We start from the raw sequence: 16177 nt of genomic DNA, 5'->3' as shown, positions 1-16177 counted from the left end.
TAGTCCTAGAATCTTAAGTCCATATACTCCCCACCTCGATCTGATCGTAGTGTCTTAATTGTTTTACCTAAATGGTTCACAACCTCAACCTTATATTCTTTGAACTTTTCAAAAGAATCAGACTTGTGATGCATTAGGTAAATATGACCATACCTTGAATAATCATCAATAAAACTAATGAAATATTCATACCCATCTCAAGCTTTGACATTCATCGGTCCACAGAGGTCCGAATGTACGAGCTCTAAGGGTATTGTGGCTTTGAGACCTTTTCCAGTAAAAGATCTCTTAGTCAGTTTTCCCTCAAGACAAGACTCACATGGAGGTAAAGAATTGTCTTCTAACTGATTTAGGAGTCCATTCTTAACCAATCTCTCAATCCTATTGAGATTTATGTGATCAAGTCTTAAGTGCCATAGATAGGCATTAAAAGAAACTTTTTGTCTTTTATTCTGAGTTTCGGCTGTTCTAAACATCTCAGTATTTAAGACAAATTTTGCTTTAGTTGGTCTTAACTTATATAAGTTGTTTTCAAGTATAGCATAACAAATTTGAATACCTTTTCTAAAAATGAACGCTTCATTGACTTCAAAAGATATTTTATTCATTTGTTCCATAATACAAGCGATAGATATTAAATTCCTATTCATAAGAGGTGCATAAAACATCTTTAAGTATGATATATCTATCGTTGAAAAATAACTTCAAGTCTCCCACTGCTTCGGCCGAGACAACCTCTCCTGTTCCAACCTTTAGGGTGATCTCGCCTTCTTCAATCATTTTCCAGGAACTAGTTTCCTGAAAAGAAAAGCAAATATGTGTAGTGGCTCCTGAATCCAATATCCAGGCCGAGGTATCATCCTCCACTAAACATGTCTCAGCAACTAGTAAATCATATTTACCTTGTGCTTCTTTCGAGACAGGGGCCTGAGGATGTTCCTCAGTTAAGACAAATCTCAACTCATCTATTACTACTATTGATTTCAGATTGTTTTTCCATGTTGTGTAATTATTGCCATTTTGTTTCTCGGAAGCTAAGAGTTGATCTAGAGAGCTAGTCATGCTGAAAAGGAAAACATATCCTTTTTAGTAAAATACATTAATCTTTTAAATCCAATCAAGTTTAGCAAAAAAATCTAATAATGTACCCTTCATTATTATATTTGCAACGATATTTCAACGGTTTTGAAAAACCTTCACCGAGGGGTGATCGACTATTCCTCCGTTGATCCAAGACTATCTTGACTAGATACTATCACCAGAATAACTTTATTCCTATAGTAACTTAGTTATCGCTATTTTGGTCAAGAATTTACTAATACTTAGTAATTCTCGTAAGTGTGACCCTCCATTTTTTGACCTCAAAGATCGGAATCATTATGCTCCTGACGTTGGAAAGAAAAGAATGAAAATGGACCTGAGAGACCCTATCAATTTCCAGAGTTCGTGGAGATCCTATAATACAGCCCTCCGATTGGTAAAGTCGCAGCAGGGCAGACATGCAAGCGCATTATAGGAATCTCACGGTGCGACCTAATGGAAGAGACCGTAAGATGTGTTGACACACTTCTTTCTCCCGCTTACTATGAACAACTTCCCCTATTCACCTTGGTATTGACTCATGCAAACACTCTCCGAATGGAATCCGCTCCTAGGGTGACCCAAAGCTAAGCATGAATCTCACGGTGTGAACTCTTAAGGACACTAGAGCTAAAAGTACATTACTTCTCTCCAGCTGAAGTGTTCTAGACGGTTAGGGTATAAAATACTAAGCGATACATTTCGGCTAACTAAGCATATCCTTAGTCTAGGTGATCGATCCGAGTATAACTTTTATACTGGATTTTTAACCTACGATGTCTAGGTGATAAACAAGTTTTATTACCTCACATGGCTTATGCATGCTCATAAAACCGGTTTAACCTAACTCAGACGCCGGCTCGATCTCCAGGTAGTAGGTGTTCCGTGAACCATCAACTTAAAAACCTTCAACCTTAGTCATCTTATCTGACTTTTTTCCAAGATCTTGTCGGGTGAGTTTTCTTGTAACTTCGGTTTTACAAGATATCGACCTATTTTCTATGAAAATTGGGATTGCTCGAAGGTTAAACCTAAGTGAGTATGCACCTTATCTTTGTTATAGATTTTAGAAGTCTAGGTTATTTTATAACAATTATAAAATAACTTATAACAATTATAACCCTAGAGCATTCATCTATAACATGCTTCCTTGAATCAAACATGCTTTAATATAACACTTATATTAAAACTAAGCATGCATAGTATATATTTTATAACACTTATAAGATATAACAAATGCATGTCACATGCTTTTCCTATGGTGGGGTTTTAAAACTATATGGCATACTATATGCACACATAATCAAACAACATTATACATCACATGCATAATAGGTAAACAACACTAAAGTGGACCGATTTTGGCATTAAAAACAAACAAATAACTAATTTATTACAAAATTCAGCAACCAGCCAAAAAACTTTGAACCCGAATCGGCTTCAAACACTTTGAACCATCTTGAACCGGCCAAAAAAACTCTCGAACCAGCCCAAAAACTCAAAAAACCAAGTTGAACCAATCAAACCGGCTCAACAGGTCAAATGGACCGGTCCAGACCGTCTAGACCGGCTGGTCAACGGCCGCTAGCGCGGTCAACGGAGGCGCGGGCGAGTCGGGTCGCAGAGCAAGCGGCAGGTCGGATCCACGGAACGCGCGGGTCGCGAGCAGCAGAAAAACGCGTAAGGCATCTATGAATCGGGTCGAGTCACGGAACGGGGCGAACACTCCATCGACAGCTGGCGCGTGTGGGCTTCTCTGAACTGGGTCGGATCCGGGCTAGCGAGTCAGGTCTGGGAGCTCCTATCAAATTTGGAGGCCAAACTCGGTTTTGTGAGCAATTTTCTTCAACCTTTGATGCTGTCCTCTCTCCCGGAATCAAGAAATTACAACCTAATTTCAACTCTAATGACTCCAACAAATTTACAGATCCTTTTTCACACATTAATGCTCATAAACAAGTGAGCAATTACAAATTTCCACAATAAATTTTAGAGAAAAACAATGTCAAATTCATAATAAATCCACTTTAGTCCATATTTCATTCAACACTTGAATAGAAAGGAAAGAAACACCCATCAAAAGCAATTGAGTGTAATTCTAGTATGCTCTGATACCACATGATGGAACTCGAGATATACGCAATGGAATCAGGACCTAATTACACTTTAATTGCTTTTAACTTAAAGGAAATTAGCATGCAAATCAATGGAAAAACAGTAAATAAAAGTGATGGGATACAACCTTTGTAACTCCCGAACACCACTTTTCCTCATTGAATGTCGACCCAAACACGGACAGACTACTACTAGAGTTGACCTACTATCCTCTAGATTAAGAACCGTGTTGTGGGACCCGGTGGATGAAGAGAACCGAGAGAGAGAAAAAGATGGAAAATAAGAACTTTGTGCTTTGGGTTTTTATTTTTCCAACAACAATTATGAAAACTAATGTTTCCAAAAACAGGCAAAAAAAAGTCTTGAATTTAATTTCCAAAGCTCATTTTATAGAAAAAAAACCATGCAATAATTGCATGAACAAAATCCATAAAAACTCAACACCTATAATCCACTATCTTAGTGGGCTTAATGTCTCCACTATAAGCCAACACCTAGCCCACTATTTTGTTAGTGGAATTATCCAACAAAAGTTTGGATTTTTCCACTAACTATAGTCAAAGGGCAAAATAGTCATTTGGTCAAAGTCAAACTTTGACCAAAAAGTCAACATTTTGACTTCTTATGATTTTTTTCCGTGTTGACTAATTTTGATCTCCCGAGCATGAATCCGTATTCATTTTCTCGAAATTCAAATCACATTTGAATATAAGGTCGGTCAAAGTTTGACTTTTCAAAGTCAAAAGTCAACTCTTTGACTTTTTACATCTTTGACCAATTCCATCATTTTCGAGCTTCCAAATATGAACGTATTCATATTCTTGATATTTAAATCACATTTAAATATTAAAGTTGTATCTCTAAACTGAAAAACCCGACCACTATATCACATATACTTGTCGGTTTCTCTCTCTTCTCCTAATTCGAACAATTCGAATTATTCTATCATACTGTTCTAAGTTTATTCCATATGAGCTAGTAGGGGAACCTAATGGATCTATAGATCATGGGCTCCAACGATCCGAGATTAGCTAGCTAAACTCTTTAGACGAAGCTCATCAACATTCATTAACTAACGGGTCATTCCACTATAGTCCCGTAGTTGCACTCCCCTCACTATAGATATATTTGTGTCCATTTGATATAATCATTATTAGTAAGCTAATCCTTCACAGGTTGTTCGTAATCTCGGCTGGGTTATAAAAAACTGTTTTACCCCAAGACTACATCTTGTTCCTTAAGTTCCACTGATCCTCTAATGAATAATTTGTTTAAGGTTCAACCTATAAACCGTATCCCTCTCGGGCCAAGGAGAGGGTGGGCCTCCTTGTTCAAGACCTGAATTCAGTACTAAAGGGAACAACCTATCTACTATCCTTATAACGGGTAGTTCCGTCTTGCACCTTATGTTCCCAACTATCCACCCGATCTTACCCCTGAAATGGGAGGCTTATTGGACCAGCGATATTGAGCTGCCCTCACCTATGCAGATCTAAGGATAATTCCGAGAGAACAGAAGTTCACAGTTAGCTCAGGATTAAAATTAAGTTACCTAGGTCATCAATTAACGAAATAGTCAGTTTTATACATAAAATGACATTTAGAACGTAAAAAGTGACTATTTCATGGTTCAGTCTTCTGTAAACTCTTTACATAGGATGCCCCCACTCATATATCTCTATATGAACGATTCAGGATCACATCGTTTGTACTAACTACAAAGTGGGCCGCATCCATAGTATCCCCAGAATAAGACGTCTAACCTTATTCATATACTATAGATCATTTTGGCTATATACTTGAACTTGATCTACATTTATGTCACTACATAAAGTTCAAACTACATTAAATAGCCCTAGGACCTTAGTTTATTGGATTCAAGATTACAATTTCAATAACAACTTTATCGAAAAACAAAACAGAATATGTTTATTAATTTACAAACTACGAGTTTTAGGACATATAATCCAACAGTTGGTCGACTAGTCGAAGCATTATTCCAGCGACCCCCCCCCCCCCCACTTTTCGGCCTCCTCCTCCTCCTCTGAAGTTCGAAGGCTGGGAATTTCCTTGAGGATTGATGTACAAGTTTGGTGAAGTGTGAGTGCTCCTTGGACGACATTGACGGAGACTAGGTTGGGAGAGAGGGAGATATTGGATATTCCGGTTACCCTGTCTTAATTGCGAGTTGATATTCAAGTCGTTTTTCATACGAGAGAAGGTCAAATTGCAAATCAGACCACCGGACTGTGCCTTTGCATTGAATCGCTACTACCACGGGATTATATTCTTCATCTAGTCCAGACAGCACCTGCGAAATAAGATCCGGGGAACTTGCAAGAGCAAGGCCATCAGAGTATCGTTTCATTAGAGTCAAGTATTCACTCATCTTGAGAGCTCCTTTGCGTGTTTGTTGAAATAGTCGCTTGAGGTAATTAGTTTCTGCCCTTGATTGTATTTCGACCAGTTCTTGAACGGCTTCCCACAAGTCCTTGGCGGTTTGAAAACCCATTACCTGAGTTGCTACTTCTTGAGTCATCGAGTTGTAGAGCCAGCCTAATAAGAGCTTATCTACGGCGATCCACACATCATAGGCTGGATTTGGTTGTAGTTCGGTTTCAGATGTGGCCGCTGCAGTTGGGTCGGAGCTCGAGCTTTCGCTGGAGTGTTCATGGGTTTGTTTGGTAATAAACCGTTTGGGACAGGGATCTTCTCTTGTTAAGTATCCCTCTAGTCTATAACTTCTGAGGATGGACCAGGCAAGGTTTTGCCATAGTAGGAAGCTAGATCTATCCATTTTAATGGACTTCACTTGATTTAGTAGTGGATTTAGTGGGGGGTTGGTGATGTTGCTATTGTTAGCAATGCCATGGAGCACGACAGAGGACATAGACGATGCAATGTTCACCATGGTTGGCTCTGATACCAAGTTAAGAACCAAAAATAAAGGAAGGAAAGGGAAAAGAAGAAGAAGAGGACAACCTTTGAATTTGATTTTCCTTGCTACTTTTAGTATATATTTTTCCACACACTACACATAGTACATTCTTCCACTTATATACACAAATAAGGTGAATAAAGACAAAAGAATAAAAGAATCTTTTGCAGGGGAAAATAATGAAGACCATTGCAACAGAATTAATTTAGAGAGAGAAATCCATGGTGGCAGTGAGGTTCAACTCAGCATCTCTGTGGCGCCTTGTCAGCTGCTGAATGGGCTAGGTATTTATCCTTATCACGTAACTCTAATATAATCATAATATTCTCAAAATTTGCAACTTATTATACTTTCAAATTGGAAAGAATTTATTTCTTATACTTTTATATTTGTAATAATTTAAGCCCGGTTTGATAATCATTTTGTTTTTGAAAATTAAGTCTATGTCATCTACATTTCTTACTATGATTTGCGTCTTTCTTAGGTATAAAAATAAAAAACAACTTTTTGAAAGCTACGTTTTTTAGTTCTCAAATATGGGTTTTTTTTTTTAAATCGTTAGTGAAAGATAGGTAACAAAGTAAGAAATTTGAAAATGGAAGTAGTGTACATAAGCTTAATTTTCAAAAACAAAAATAAAAAACAAAATGGTTACCAAACGGGACCTTAATGTTTATCACGAAAATCTCATAAAACTCAAATGTCAATTTCAGTTCATTATGTAACAATTTAAGCCTTTATAATTTATAAATAAATTTAGTTTTTAATTAGTTTATCAATTTGCTAGTGTAAGAATTTTAATTAAATCTTAATAGTATTTTTTCACGACAGGAACTAAATTGTTAGGAATGGTAAAATACGAAAACAAAATTGAATGCGTAAACCGAATAGTTGCACATATGGTACCAAGATTAAATTGTTATAAACTCAATGAAGAAGTGCTTTCATCTTTCGTCGTAATATGGTACCAAGATTAAATTGTTATAAAGAATTTTGTTTCTCCTTCTAGTAGTGCGTTCATCTTTCGTCGTAACATGGCAAAAAAAAAAATGAAGACTGTAATAGAATTGTTAGAGAAACATTACATTGAGGCTGGTCGTTTAGGACTAGTCGCCAATGAATCTGCACGACCAGACATTGATATCATTGACCAATTTCGAGAGACAATTTCAGAGCTCGATGATTATGAAATTATGGGGAGGGATGTGGAAGTTGAAAGTATAGTTAAACAAGTGGTTGATGCTAGCCATCAAAAAGTTACATGTATCTTGCCCATTGTTGGTATTGGTGGATTGGGAAAAACAACTGTGGCCAAGTTAATTGATTGATCAAACAACATTTTGATAGAACTTTATTGATCAAATTTTGTTTATCTATATTAAAATTAAGTGTAGATCGTCTACCATCATGTTCATTAAAATAATGTTTTGCTTCTTGTTCAAATTTTCTCAAGGATTTCGTGTATGAGAAAGGGAAGCTTGTTCAGATGTGGGTGGCACAAGGTTTTATTCAATCACGAGAAGGAAGAAACAACACAACAATGAAAAATGTAGGAGACATGTACTTCAATATCTTGTTGTCTTGCTATTTATTTCAAGATGTTTTAAAGGATCCAAAAGAGAGAATAATATATTGTAAGATGCATGTTACATGTGCAATTTCAAGTGATGAAAATTTGGAAATAAATCCTAGTCATTTGTTGGCCAAATAACTTTTGAAGAAGGGGAGTAAAAAAGTTGCAAGCAAGTTACACACGATGGATTTCATTCAAAGGATTCGTCACAATATAGATCAGAATTGAGAAAAAAAACAAAATTATTTGAGTGGTAGAGCTTTTTATTGAATAGAGAAAGAATAAAGTATGGACACAAATACTCAATCTTCTAATGATTTCTTTCTCAACCTTGCCTTTGCAAAAATTACAATACCCCTATATATAGTCTCATAAAGTGTCTCCCTAAATTCCTTCAATAAATCAAAGTAAATGAAAGAAATTACAATAATTAAGACAGAATTTCAAAAGCTGCTGTAATTCTTGACCCTTCGTTACTCAAACTACATAACATTCCATAGAAAACACCAAACGACTTGCAACTTGAATCATCAGAAAGTATACATCTGGGGCATCAAAATCCACAGGTCATACATTTAATTTGGACATCATTTGACCTTCCCAATGCCTACTAAATACCGTCCAAAAACCTAACAATTTGAGTTTAATGCTTAACAATAATGTGTTTGATGTTAAGATAGAGGACTTTGTTTGTTTGCGTGTTTTGAAGTTACATTTATTTTCTACTAACAAGTCACTTCATTCAATTGGTCAATTGTAACATTCGAGATATCTTGAGATTTCTGGGACATTTGCAGAAGTAATCAAGTTTCCAAAGTCTACTTGTTTGCTTTAGAATTTGCAAACATCGGAGATTCAAAGCGTACAGATTAAAGATATTCCAAAGAATTTAAAAGAATTGGACATTTGAAATTCCATGTTTAAGCCAGTTGACGAATTTTCAAACCTTGTCTAATTTTGTAGTGGGGTTTGAGAAGGATTATACGATTACGGAACTAGGTCCTTTGAAAAACTTGCAAGGTAAATTGAGATTACTGGACTACGTCTCATCAAATTACGTAAACTGTGTGTTCATCATTATCCGCAGCTACAACTTGGTGAAGGTGACACTGAGTGGGCCAAAGTTATATTTAATCTTCTATTCAATAGTCTTTTTGGTTTAATTTCACACTTATAGTTAGTAAGACAAGTGTATTCAATTTTCACTTCAATTCTCTTAGTTTTCCATATATAAACAATGTACAACTTTTTTGTTTCAATACATACTGTGATTCAGGATCCTAATCTCTGTTAAATCTTTGTTTCTTGCATTTTCTAATTAATTAGTTAATTTTATATAAAGAAATTTTCACATATAGAAAAAAAATCAAACTATTTACAAAAATAGCAAAAGAGATACTGATAGACACTGATATATTTCTATTAACGGATAGACTTGTATGAGTTTCTACCACTATAATATGAAAGGATAAGTTTCTATCAGTTACTATCACTGATATGATAAACTTTTATTACTTTCGATCACTTTCTATCAATGATAAATTTGTATCGATTTTTATCATAGATAGACGTTGATAGACGCAGTTTTTATCTGTTTTTATCAAGTGATCAAAATTAGAAATTAAATCCTAGCAATAAAATGTAGGGCAAAGAACTTCGGAAGAAGGGGAGAAAAAGGTTGCAGGTTAGTTTCACACGATTGATTTTTCTGAAAAGATTACCTCACAGTATACATCGAAAGGTGTTTGATGTTGAGATATATATTAGAGAACTTTGTTTGTTTGTGTGTTTTGAAGATACATTTATTTTCTACTGATAAGTTGGTCAATAAAAATATTTGGAATATTGATAGGCTTCCGTTTGTACTGCAATATCAAAGAAGGAAGAATAAGGGTAATATGGGAAAAGTGACAGTTGCGGCGGTTAAAGAGGTTGGGGACCACAGTTAAACGACTTTCAATTCTGTTGGGGAGAAGTTGTGATTTAAAAGAAGGAAACAGAAAGAGAAGGCATTGAAGAAGTAAATATCTTGAGTAAGGGGAGTGAGCTCTCGAGTGCGGGAGTTCGGGTTAGTTTAATCATGTAGAAGCAATAGAGGAGTACTACTCATCGCCTACTTCATCTACTAGGCGATCATGTAGAAGAGTCCGACGATCGTGTAGTTGTGGTAAGCGATCGCGTAGTGTTTGTAAGCGATCGCATAGTGATAGTAAGTGAACGTATAGTAAGTGTAAGTGATCGCGTAGTTGTTGATCGTCTGTCATCGTCTAGTAAAATACATGTTCATTGTTTAGGTGTTTTGTGATACGATCGTTCATCACACTTTATCAATAAAAACATTTTAAAAGATGAGTTTCCTTTAAGATATTTTGAGATTTCTAGTGTATCAATAATGAAATTTCAAATATTTGGTTTCTTGCTTTATAATTTATAAACACTAAAGATTGAAACTCATTGATTAAAGATCCTTCAAAAGAAGTTAAGAAAATTGGTCCGCTTGAGACGTTTAGAGTTTTTCGACATTTTTCTTAAAATAAAAGGACACCTCGATGTTTAAGTCAGTTGTCTATTTCGAGAAGAGTTGTAAGATTACAGAACTGGGTCCTTTGGAAAAACTTGCAATGTTAGTGTGGAACTTTTTTGTTAAGAGAAAATAGCTCATCTCATTAGAACTTGCAGAGAATAAAGAGTTTTATGATGAATACAAAATTATGACTTCAGCCCTCTCATGCAACTTCCTTCCCTCGATGCTTAATTAGTGAGTCGGGCAATAATATAACTCAACTTCCTTAACAACTATAATGCCTCATTGGGCTATTGACAGGCACTTTGATTCAAGAGGTTGGAGGTTCAATCTCGCATCCAATAATTACTGTTAAAAAAGAAATATTACAACGCCTCATTGCATTGAAATTTGAGAATATGAAAATTACATTCAAAAGTATAAAATTGAATATTGAATTGATTTTAAATCATTTAATGCATGTTTTGGAGTAATTTTAAACTTTAGAAAAGTAATTTTAACAATTTCAAAATCATTTCTAAACGTACTAATAGTGTATTTAAGTTTTTTCAATTAAATTCTCTTAGTTTTCCATTTATAAAAACGTACAAGTTTTTTTTTTTTTTTTCTCTCAGTACAATAGGGTATGCTCACTGTGACAATTATATAAGTTCTTGTTTTTAGACAAACTGTCATTTAGGATTCCTTTTTAATTAATTATATATCTTCAATCTTGAAAAAGATAATTAAAAATGTACATGCTGAAGAAATAATTTAAAATATTCAAAAAACAACTAAGCTCAAACCCCCGAGACCCACCAGAGTCTATAAATAGAGGAGTTTTTTTCATTTGTAGGGTCAGTAGTTCTACATCTAGAGAGCCGAGAGAGAATTCACCAACAATCAGAAACTCCTAGACTCTTGAAGCTGCACACTCCTTGAACACATAGGCCTCCTGAAGATACAAGGACTCTTCCAATACTTCAACTTCAAGAAAGTCATGTGATTCGTTTCTTCAAGTCAAGTGTTTGGATCGGGGATCGATGTCGTTAATTTGACTCCAACCGAAAAAAAAAAAAAAAAAAAACTTATAATACCGAACTACTCTTATTACTATTAAAACATAGTAATAGTGGAAAGTCCGAGTCAATCCGTAGAGAAGCGTGATTGATTTTGTTAAGCTAATTTTCTAACTAGAGCGATAAATGGGGAGTTTTGAGGTGGAAGAGATAAATGCTTGAAATTGAAACAAAATGCAATAGATATATGAAACGGTAATGGATTCATTTACTTCTCGGATCAAGTAGTCATTCAATGTAAATTAAATTATTCCTTTCAGCCAACATATCATAAATTTGAATTATGCATTTACTTAGAAAAAATATTTATTTCATAATTGCATGACTCACCTAATTCAAGAACTAAATCAATTTGTTAAATGGATTTCCAATTTTCAATTTTGTGGATTACATACCTTGGCTTTTAATGTGTATGTAGAATTAATATGACACTTGAACCCAATTAGTTAAGCATATAGAATAATTGAGAAATCAATTAGTACATAGGGCATTTAGCTATGTTCTTCCAAATAAACGAGCCAAGAATAAAGTTAAACATGCAATGACCTCTTTGTGAGTGAATTCCGACTTCCAAGGTTAGGTTTCTTTAAAATAAAATTAAAATTTATTTAAATTATGCATTTAATTTCATGCAAATTCATCCTTGCAATTACAACAAAATCAACTCCCTTCCCATTACCGCGTGAATGCAATCGTTACTAAGATTCTTAGATTCCTTGTGGAGATGACCCGATCTTGCCACTCATACTACGTAATATGGATAGTATAGATTGGAGTTCATAAATATCATTTGATTCGTGGTGTTTGGGAGCGACACCAAAATGGTGTAGTCATTACTTCTGCTACTGCTAGTTAGTTGAAGTTCTAGATCGGTAAATATAAATATCATTTGATCGATCTGAGGGAGGACTATGACACCCTCGTTTGGTCCATGAATGTGCGATTCAATGACTGAAAATGATCACAAAAAATAGTTCCGGACACTTTTTAAATGTCATATCTTACATGGCAGAGTTGAAACCATCACCAAAAAAAGTTCATGCGAAATGGGTTCTAGATGCTGCTGGTTTAGTCATTAAGAACTAAGACTTGCAAAGTAATGTTTTCTTTCCTTTTCTCATGTTTTTTTATTGCTTCTATATTTCTGTAACATCATGCTCACGAGTTGTTGCTATTTCTAGTTTAAACCTTGAATTCGGATGAGGCATACTGAGATCCCAAGTATCTATTTTTCTGTTTCTTTGTTTCCTAAAACAAACAAATCGTTTGTTTTATAACTATTTCTTTTGTTCGTTGTTTTTCTTTTCCTTACTTTTGTTATATAGTTGAGAAAAAATTTAGTAAATATAGTATAGAAAGAAAGACATACACATTGCACACAAGTTTTTTCTCATGCAAACAATTTGCACTAGAATTACACAAGCTAGCTAGGATAATCCTGAATCACAATTTGCATTACAACAAAAACTTATACAAGAAGAAGACAGAGAATTTAAGTCAACAATAAGGAATACGAAAGACTACAATTACAATCCAAGTAAAATTTAATATTAGGAAGATGAGAAAGCTTTGCCATCTCCATGTCACCTTCAGTACCAAGTTGTATTTTTGGACAATGAATAACATACAAATGACTTAATTTGGTGAGACGTAGCATTGCTTCTCTTGACGGAAGTCGTTTCAAATTTTCACAGTTAGAAACACTGAGTGTATGCAAAGATACAAAGTTTCCCAACCATTCTGGCAAAGTTTCAATGGCATTGAAACGTTGTAGTGAAAGAAATTTCAAAGCCGTCAAGTGTTGAAGTTGTTGAGGAAGTTGAGTTGCCTTATTACCCCTCAAATCCTCAACTAAACAAAGTTCTTTGAGGGAAGGAAGTTGCATGAGAGGGCTAAAATCGTAATTTTGTATGCATCCAACAATTTTCACTGACTGCAACTTCATGAGATGGCCTAACTCTTCTGGCAGCTTCTCCAATGGACCAATGCTTAAATGAACCAACTTGGGCTTAGTTTGAAAATTTAAGCTCAAATAGGAACCATTATGATCTATTTCCATGAGTTTAATGGAATGGCAAAATTGTAACCCATTTGGAAGTTTCATCAATTGATCACAATGTGAAATGCTTAATAACTCAAGGTGTTCCTCCTCATTCTCATCACAAGAACCAAAAACATTTGGAATGTTTGATAATTTGGGACATCCATGAATTTTCAACTCTTTAAGGTGGGGAAAAGTTGTAACATTTGATGATGCATAATCATCATGTGTTGTTATTTCTTCCCAATGCTCTAAGTTGATCATCCCCTTGAGTATAAATCTCTCTAGCTTGGAGAAGAAAGTCCTTTGGTTTGACTCATAATTTCCATAGAATTCCTTGCCAATACTTTGGACACTATCCAAGCCATAAATCTCAAGTTCTTTTAGATTGTTTAATTGCCCAAGCATTGGAAACCTTTCACAATTTTTACAATCCCATAAACCAATTGCTCTTAGATTCTCAACAAAGATCTTGTTAGGCAAACATTTGCCTGCAAAGTTGTGGATTTTCAGTGACCCAAGATTTTTGGGTGGTTGAAGTCCTTCCAACACTTCCAAGTCACTGCAACATGTAGCAGTATTTCTTTGCTTAGACCAGTTAAAGGCTAACCCATCTAAGTGTTCTTTGCCCTCCAAGCTTCCTTCATTGGCTTTCTCTTTACTTTGTACTTTCTCTAGACAAAAAAGTTGCAAACTATCTTTCAAGTTTGGCAAAGGTCCAAGTTCTGCAATATCACAACCCTTCTCCACTGCAACTACAAAAATAGGCAATGTTTGAAGCTGAGTCAATCGACTTAAATGTGGAGGCATCTTCTTGGCAACTAAATTCTTCATCGAAAAATCCAAATGTCGTAAACTGACCAATTCTCTTAAATTCTTTGGAAGATCTCTAATCATTGAGTTTGCAATTCTCAGTGTCTGCAAATTATAAAGCAAAACAATGGATGGTGGAAGCTCAACTATTTCAGGATCTGAAATTTCAAGATATCTCAAGTGCTTTAACTTCCCAACTGAGTTTGATAGCTTGTATATGGACCATGAGTTCACAATCAAAACACGCAAAGGAAGAAACTTGGTAATCTTATCATCAACCAACTTCATTTTTTCTTTTGGAAGTGTTTCTTCGTATGAAATCATCGTGCGTACCTTGCTTACATTCTCCAATAAATTGCTAGAATTTAGTTCCAAGTTTCCATCACTTGAAACTTCACACGCAATATCATGTATAAGATCGTGCATCTTGCAACTTATAATTCTCCCTTCACTATCCTTCTTTGCATCTTGAAATAAGCATCGAGACAACAAGATACTGAAATACTCATCTCCAACATTTTTTGTTCTTACGTCGATTCTACCTCCTTGTGCTTGAATAAATCCCTGTGCCATCCACATTTGGACTAGTTGCTCTTTTTGAAACACAAAATCTTTCGGAAAATTTGAACAATAAGCAAAACATTGCTTTAAAGATGAAAATGGTAAACGATCCACACTTAATTTTAGTATGGATAAAGTAAAATTTTCATCTTGAAATGTACTTCTTACTATACTTTCCAACATTTTCATCTGTCTCTCATCACCCCCTTCAAACTTTACTGCCCTTCCTAAAACTCTTGCGACCAATGGCACGCCACCAATTTTTTTGACCAATTCTTTTCGAATCACCTCCAAGCTCGAAGTCATTGGTAATCCATAAGCACTTGCACTCTCTTTGAATAAAGACCAACAATGATTATCAGATAATTTACATAAATGATGACTAGGAAGTGTTTCCATGATTTTTGCAGCATCTGCGCTCCTTGTTGTCACTACAACGCTACTTTTGGATTTTCGAGTGATCTTTATTAAACATTTTTTCAACTCAGCCCACAAAATTTCATTTTCGTTCCATACATCATCAAGCACAAGAAAATATCTTTTTCCATGCATCTCGTTCTGGAGTTCACCAAGTAAGACCTGTTTATTGTCCCCTCCTTTGGAAGTAGTACAAGTTACACTCTGTAAGATTGCTCCCAAAATCTTGTTGACATTAAAAGGTTCAGACACACAAACCCAAATAGTTTTATCAAAATGTTGTTTGATCATTTGATGATTGAAAACCATTTTTGCCAAAGTTGTTTTACCCAATCCACCCATACCAACAATTGGCAAGATGGATATAGCTTCTTGTTCTTTACTACCATCTTCAATCACTTGTTTCACTATACTTTCAACTTCAACATCTCTTCCCACAACTTCTTCATAATCATCAAGCTCTGAGATTGTCTCTCGAGACTGACTAATAACATTACTACTCTCAGATTCTACAGATCTATTACACACAAGTTGTAAAGGACCAATCTCAATGGAATAATGTTTTTGCAGCAAATTCTTAACGCTCTTCATTTTTTTCGCCATCTTACTACGAAACATGAAAGTATTGTTAGAAGGCGAAATGAAATTGCATACCATCTTCATCTTTTCTGTTTGCACCTCTCTTCGAAGATCTTCGTAAACAATTTCGTCTAATAGATCGTCAGCTTGATAAATAAGATGTTGAAGCTTCTCCACCCAATCCTTGACAGGATTATAATGTAACTTTGTTGTGTTGATGTCGTTTAATATGCCTTTAGCATAGCGTAATGCTTCTCTTAGCTCCAACAGATCTTCCTTGAAGCCCCATGCGAGGCTAATTTGTTCACTTGCAACTGCCATCACCTTCTCTAATGTTTGTTCTGCAGCAAAAGTCAATAGGAATGTTAACTCAGCCATGGCTTTTTGAGTTCAGTGCTATCTCTCAAACAAACGATTTGGGGAAGAATTAGATTATTCAAATTATCTCAAAGGGTCTATAAAGCAATGTGGTCCTTTG

At 35.2% G+C, this 16177-nt stretch overlaps 1 protein-coding gene and 1 pseudogene across 1 annotated transcript; one reads left to right on the top strand and one right to left on the bottom strand.

Moving 5' to 3' along the window:
• Window positions 1-7167: 7167 nt before the first annotated feature.
• Window positions 7168-8579, top strand: LOC150033341 (disease resistance protein RFL1-like; annotated as a pseudogene).
• Window positions 8580-12716: 4137 nt separating this feature from the next.
• Window positions 12717-16169, bottom strand: LOC120087679 (disease resistance protein RGA2). The gene has a single exon (XM_039044534.2). It carries the CDS (start codon window positions 16075-16077, stop codon window positions 12781-12783), a length of 3297 nt encoding a protein of 1098 aa, XP_038900462.1. The 5' UTR covers window positions 16078-16169; the 3' UTR covers window positions 12717-12780.
• Between the last annotated feature and the right edge of the window lie 8 nt (window positions 16170-16177).

Source organism: Benincasa hispida, chromosome 10, assembly GCF_027475165.1.
Source record: "Benincasa hispida cultivar pf3 chromosome 10, pf3_genome.v1.1, whole genome shotgun sequence".
Lineage (NCBI taxonomy): Eukaryota > Viridiplantae > Streptophyta > Magnoliopsida > Cucurbitales > Cucurbitaceae > Benincasa > Benincasa hispida.
The sequence above is the reverse complement of the archived record's forward strand: the minus strand, read 5'-3'. Positions and strand labels throughout refer to the sequence as shown.

What these genes read in the sequence shown, in the direction of transcription:
- LOC120087679 (XM_039044534.2), bottom strand. Translation starts at nt 16,077, where the DNA reads ATGGCTGAGTTAACATTCCTATTGACTTTTGCTGCAGAACAAACATTA.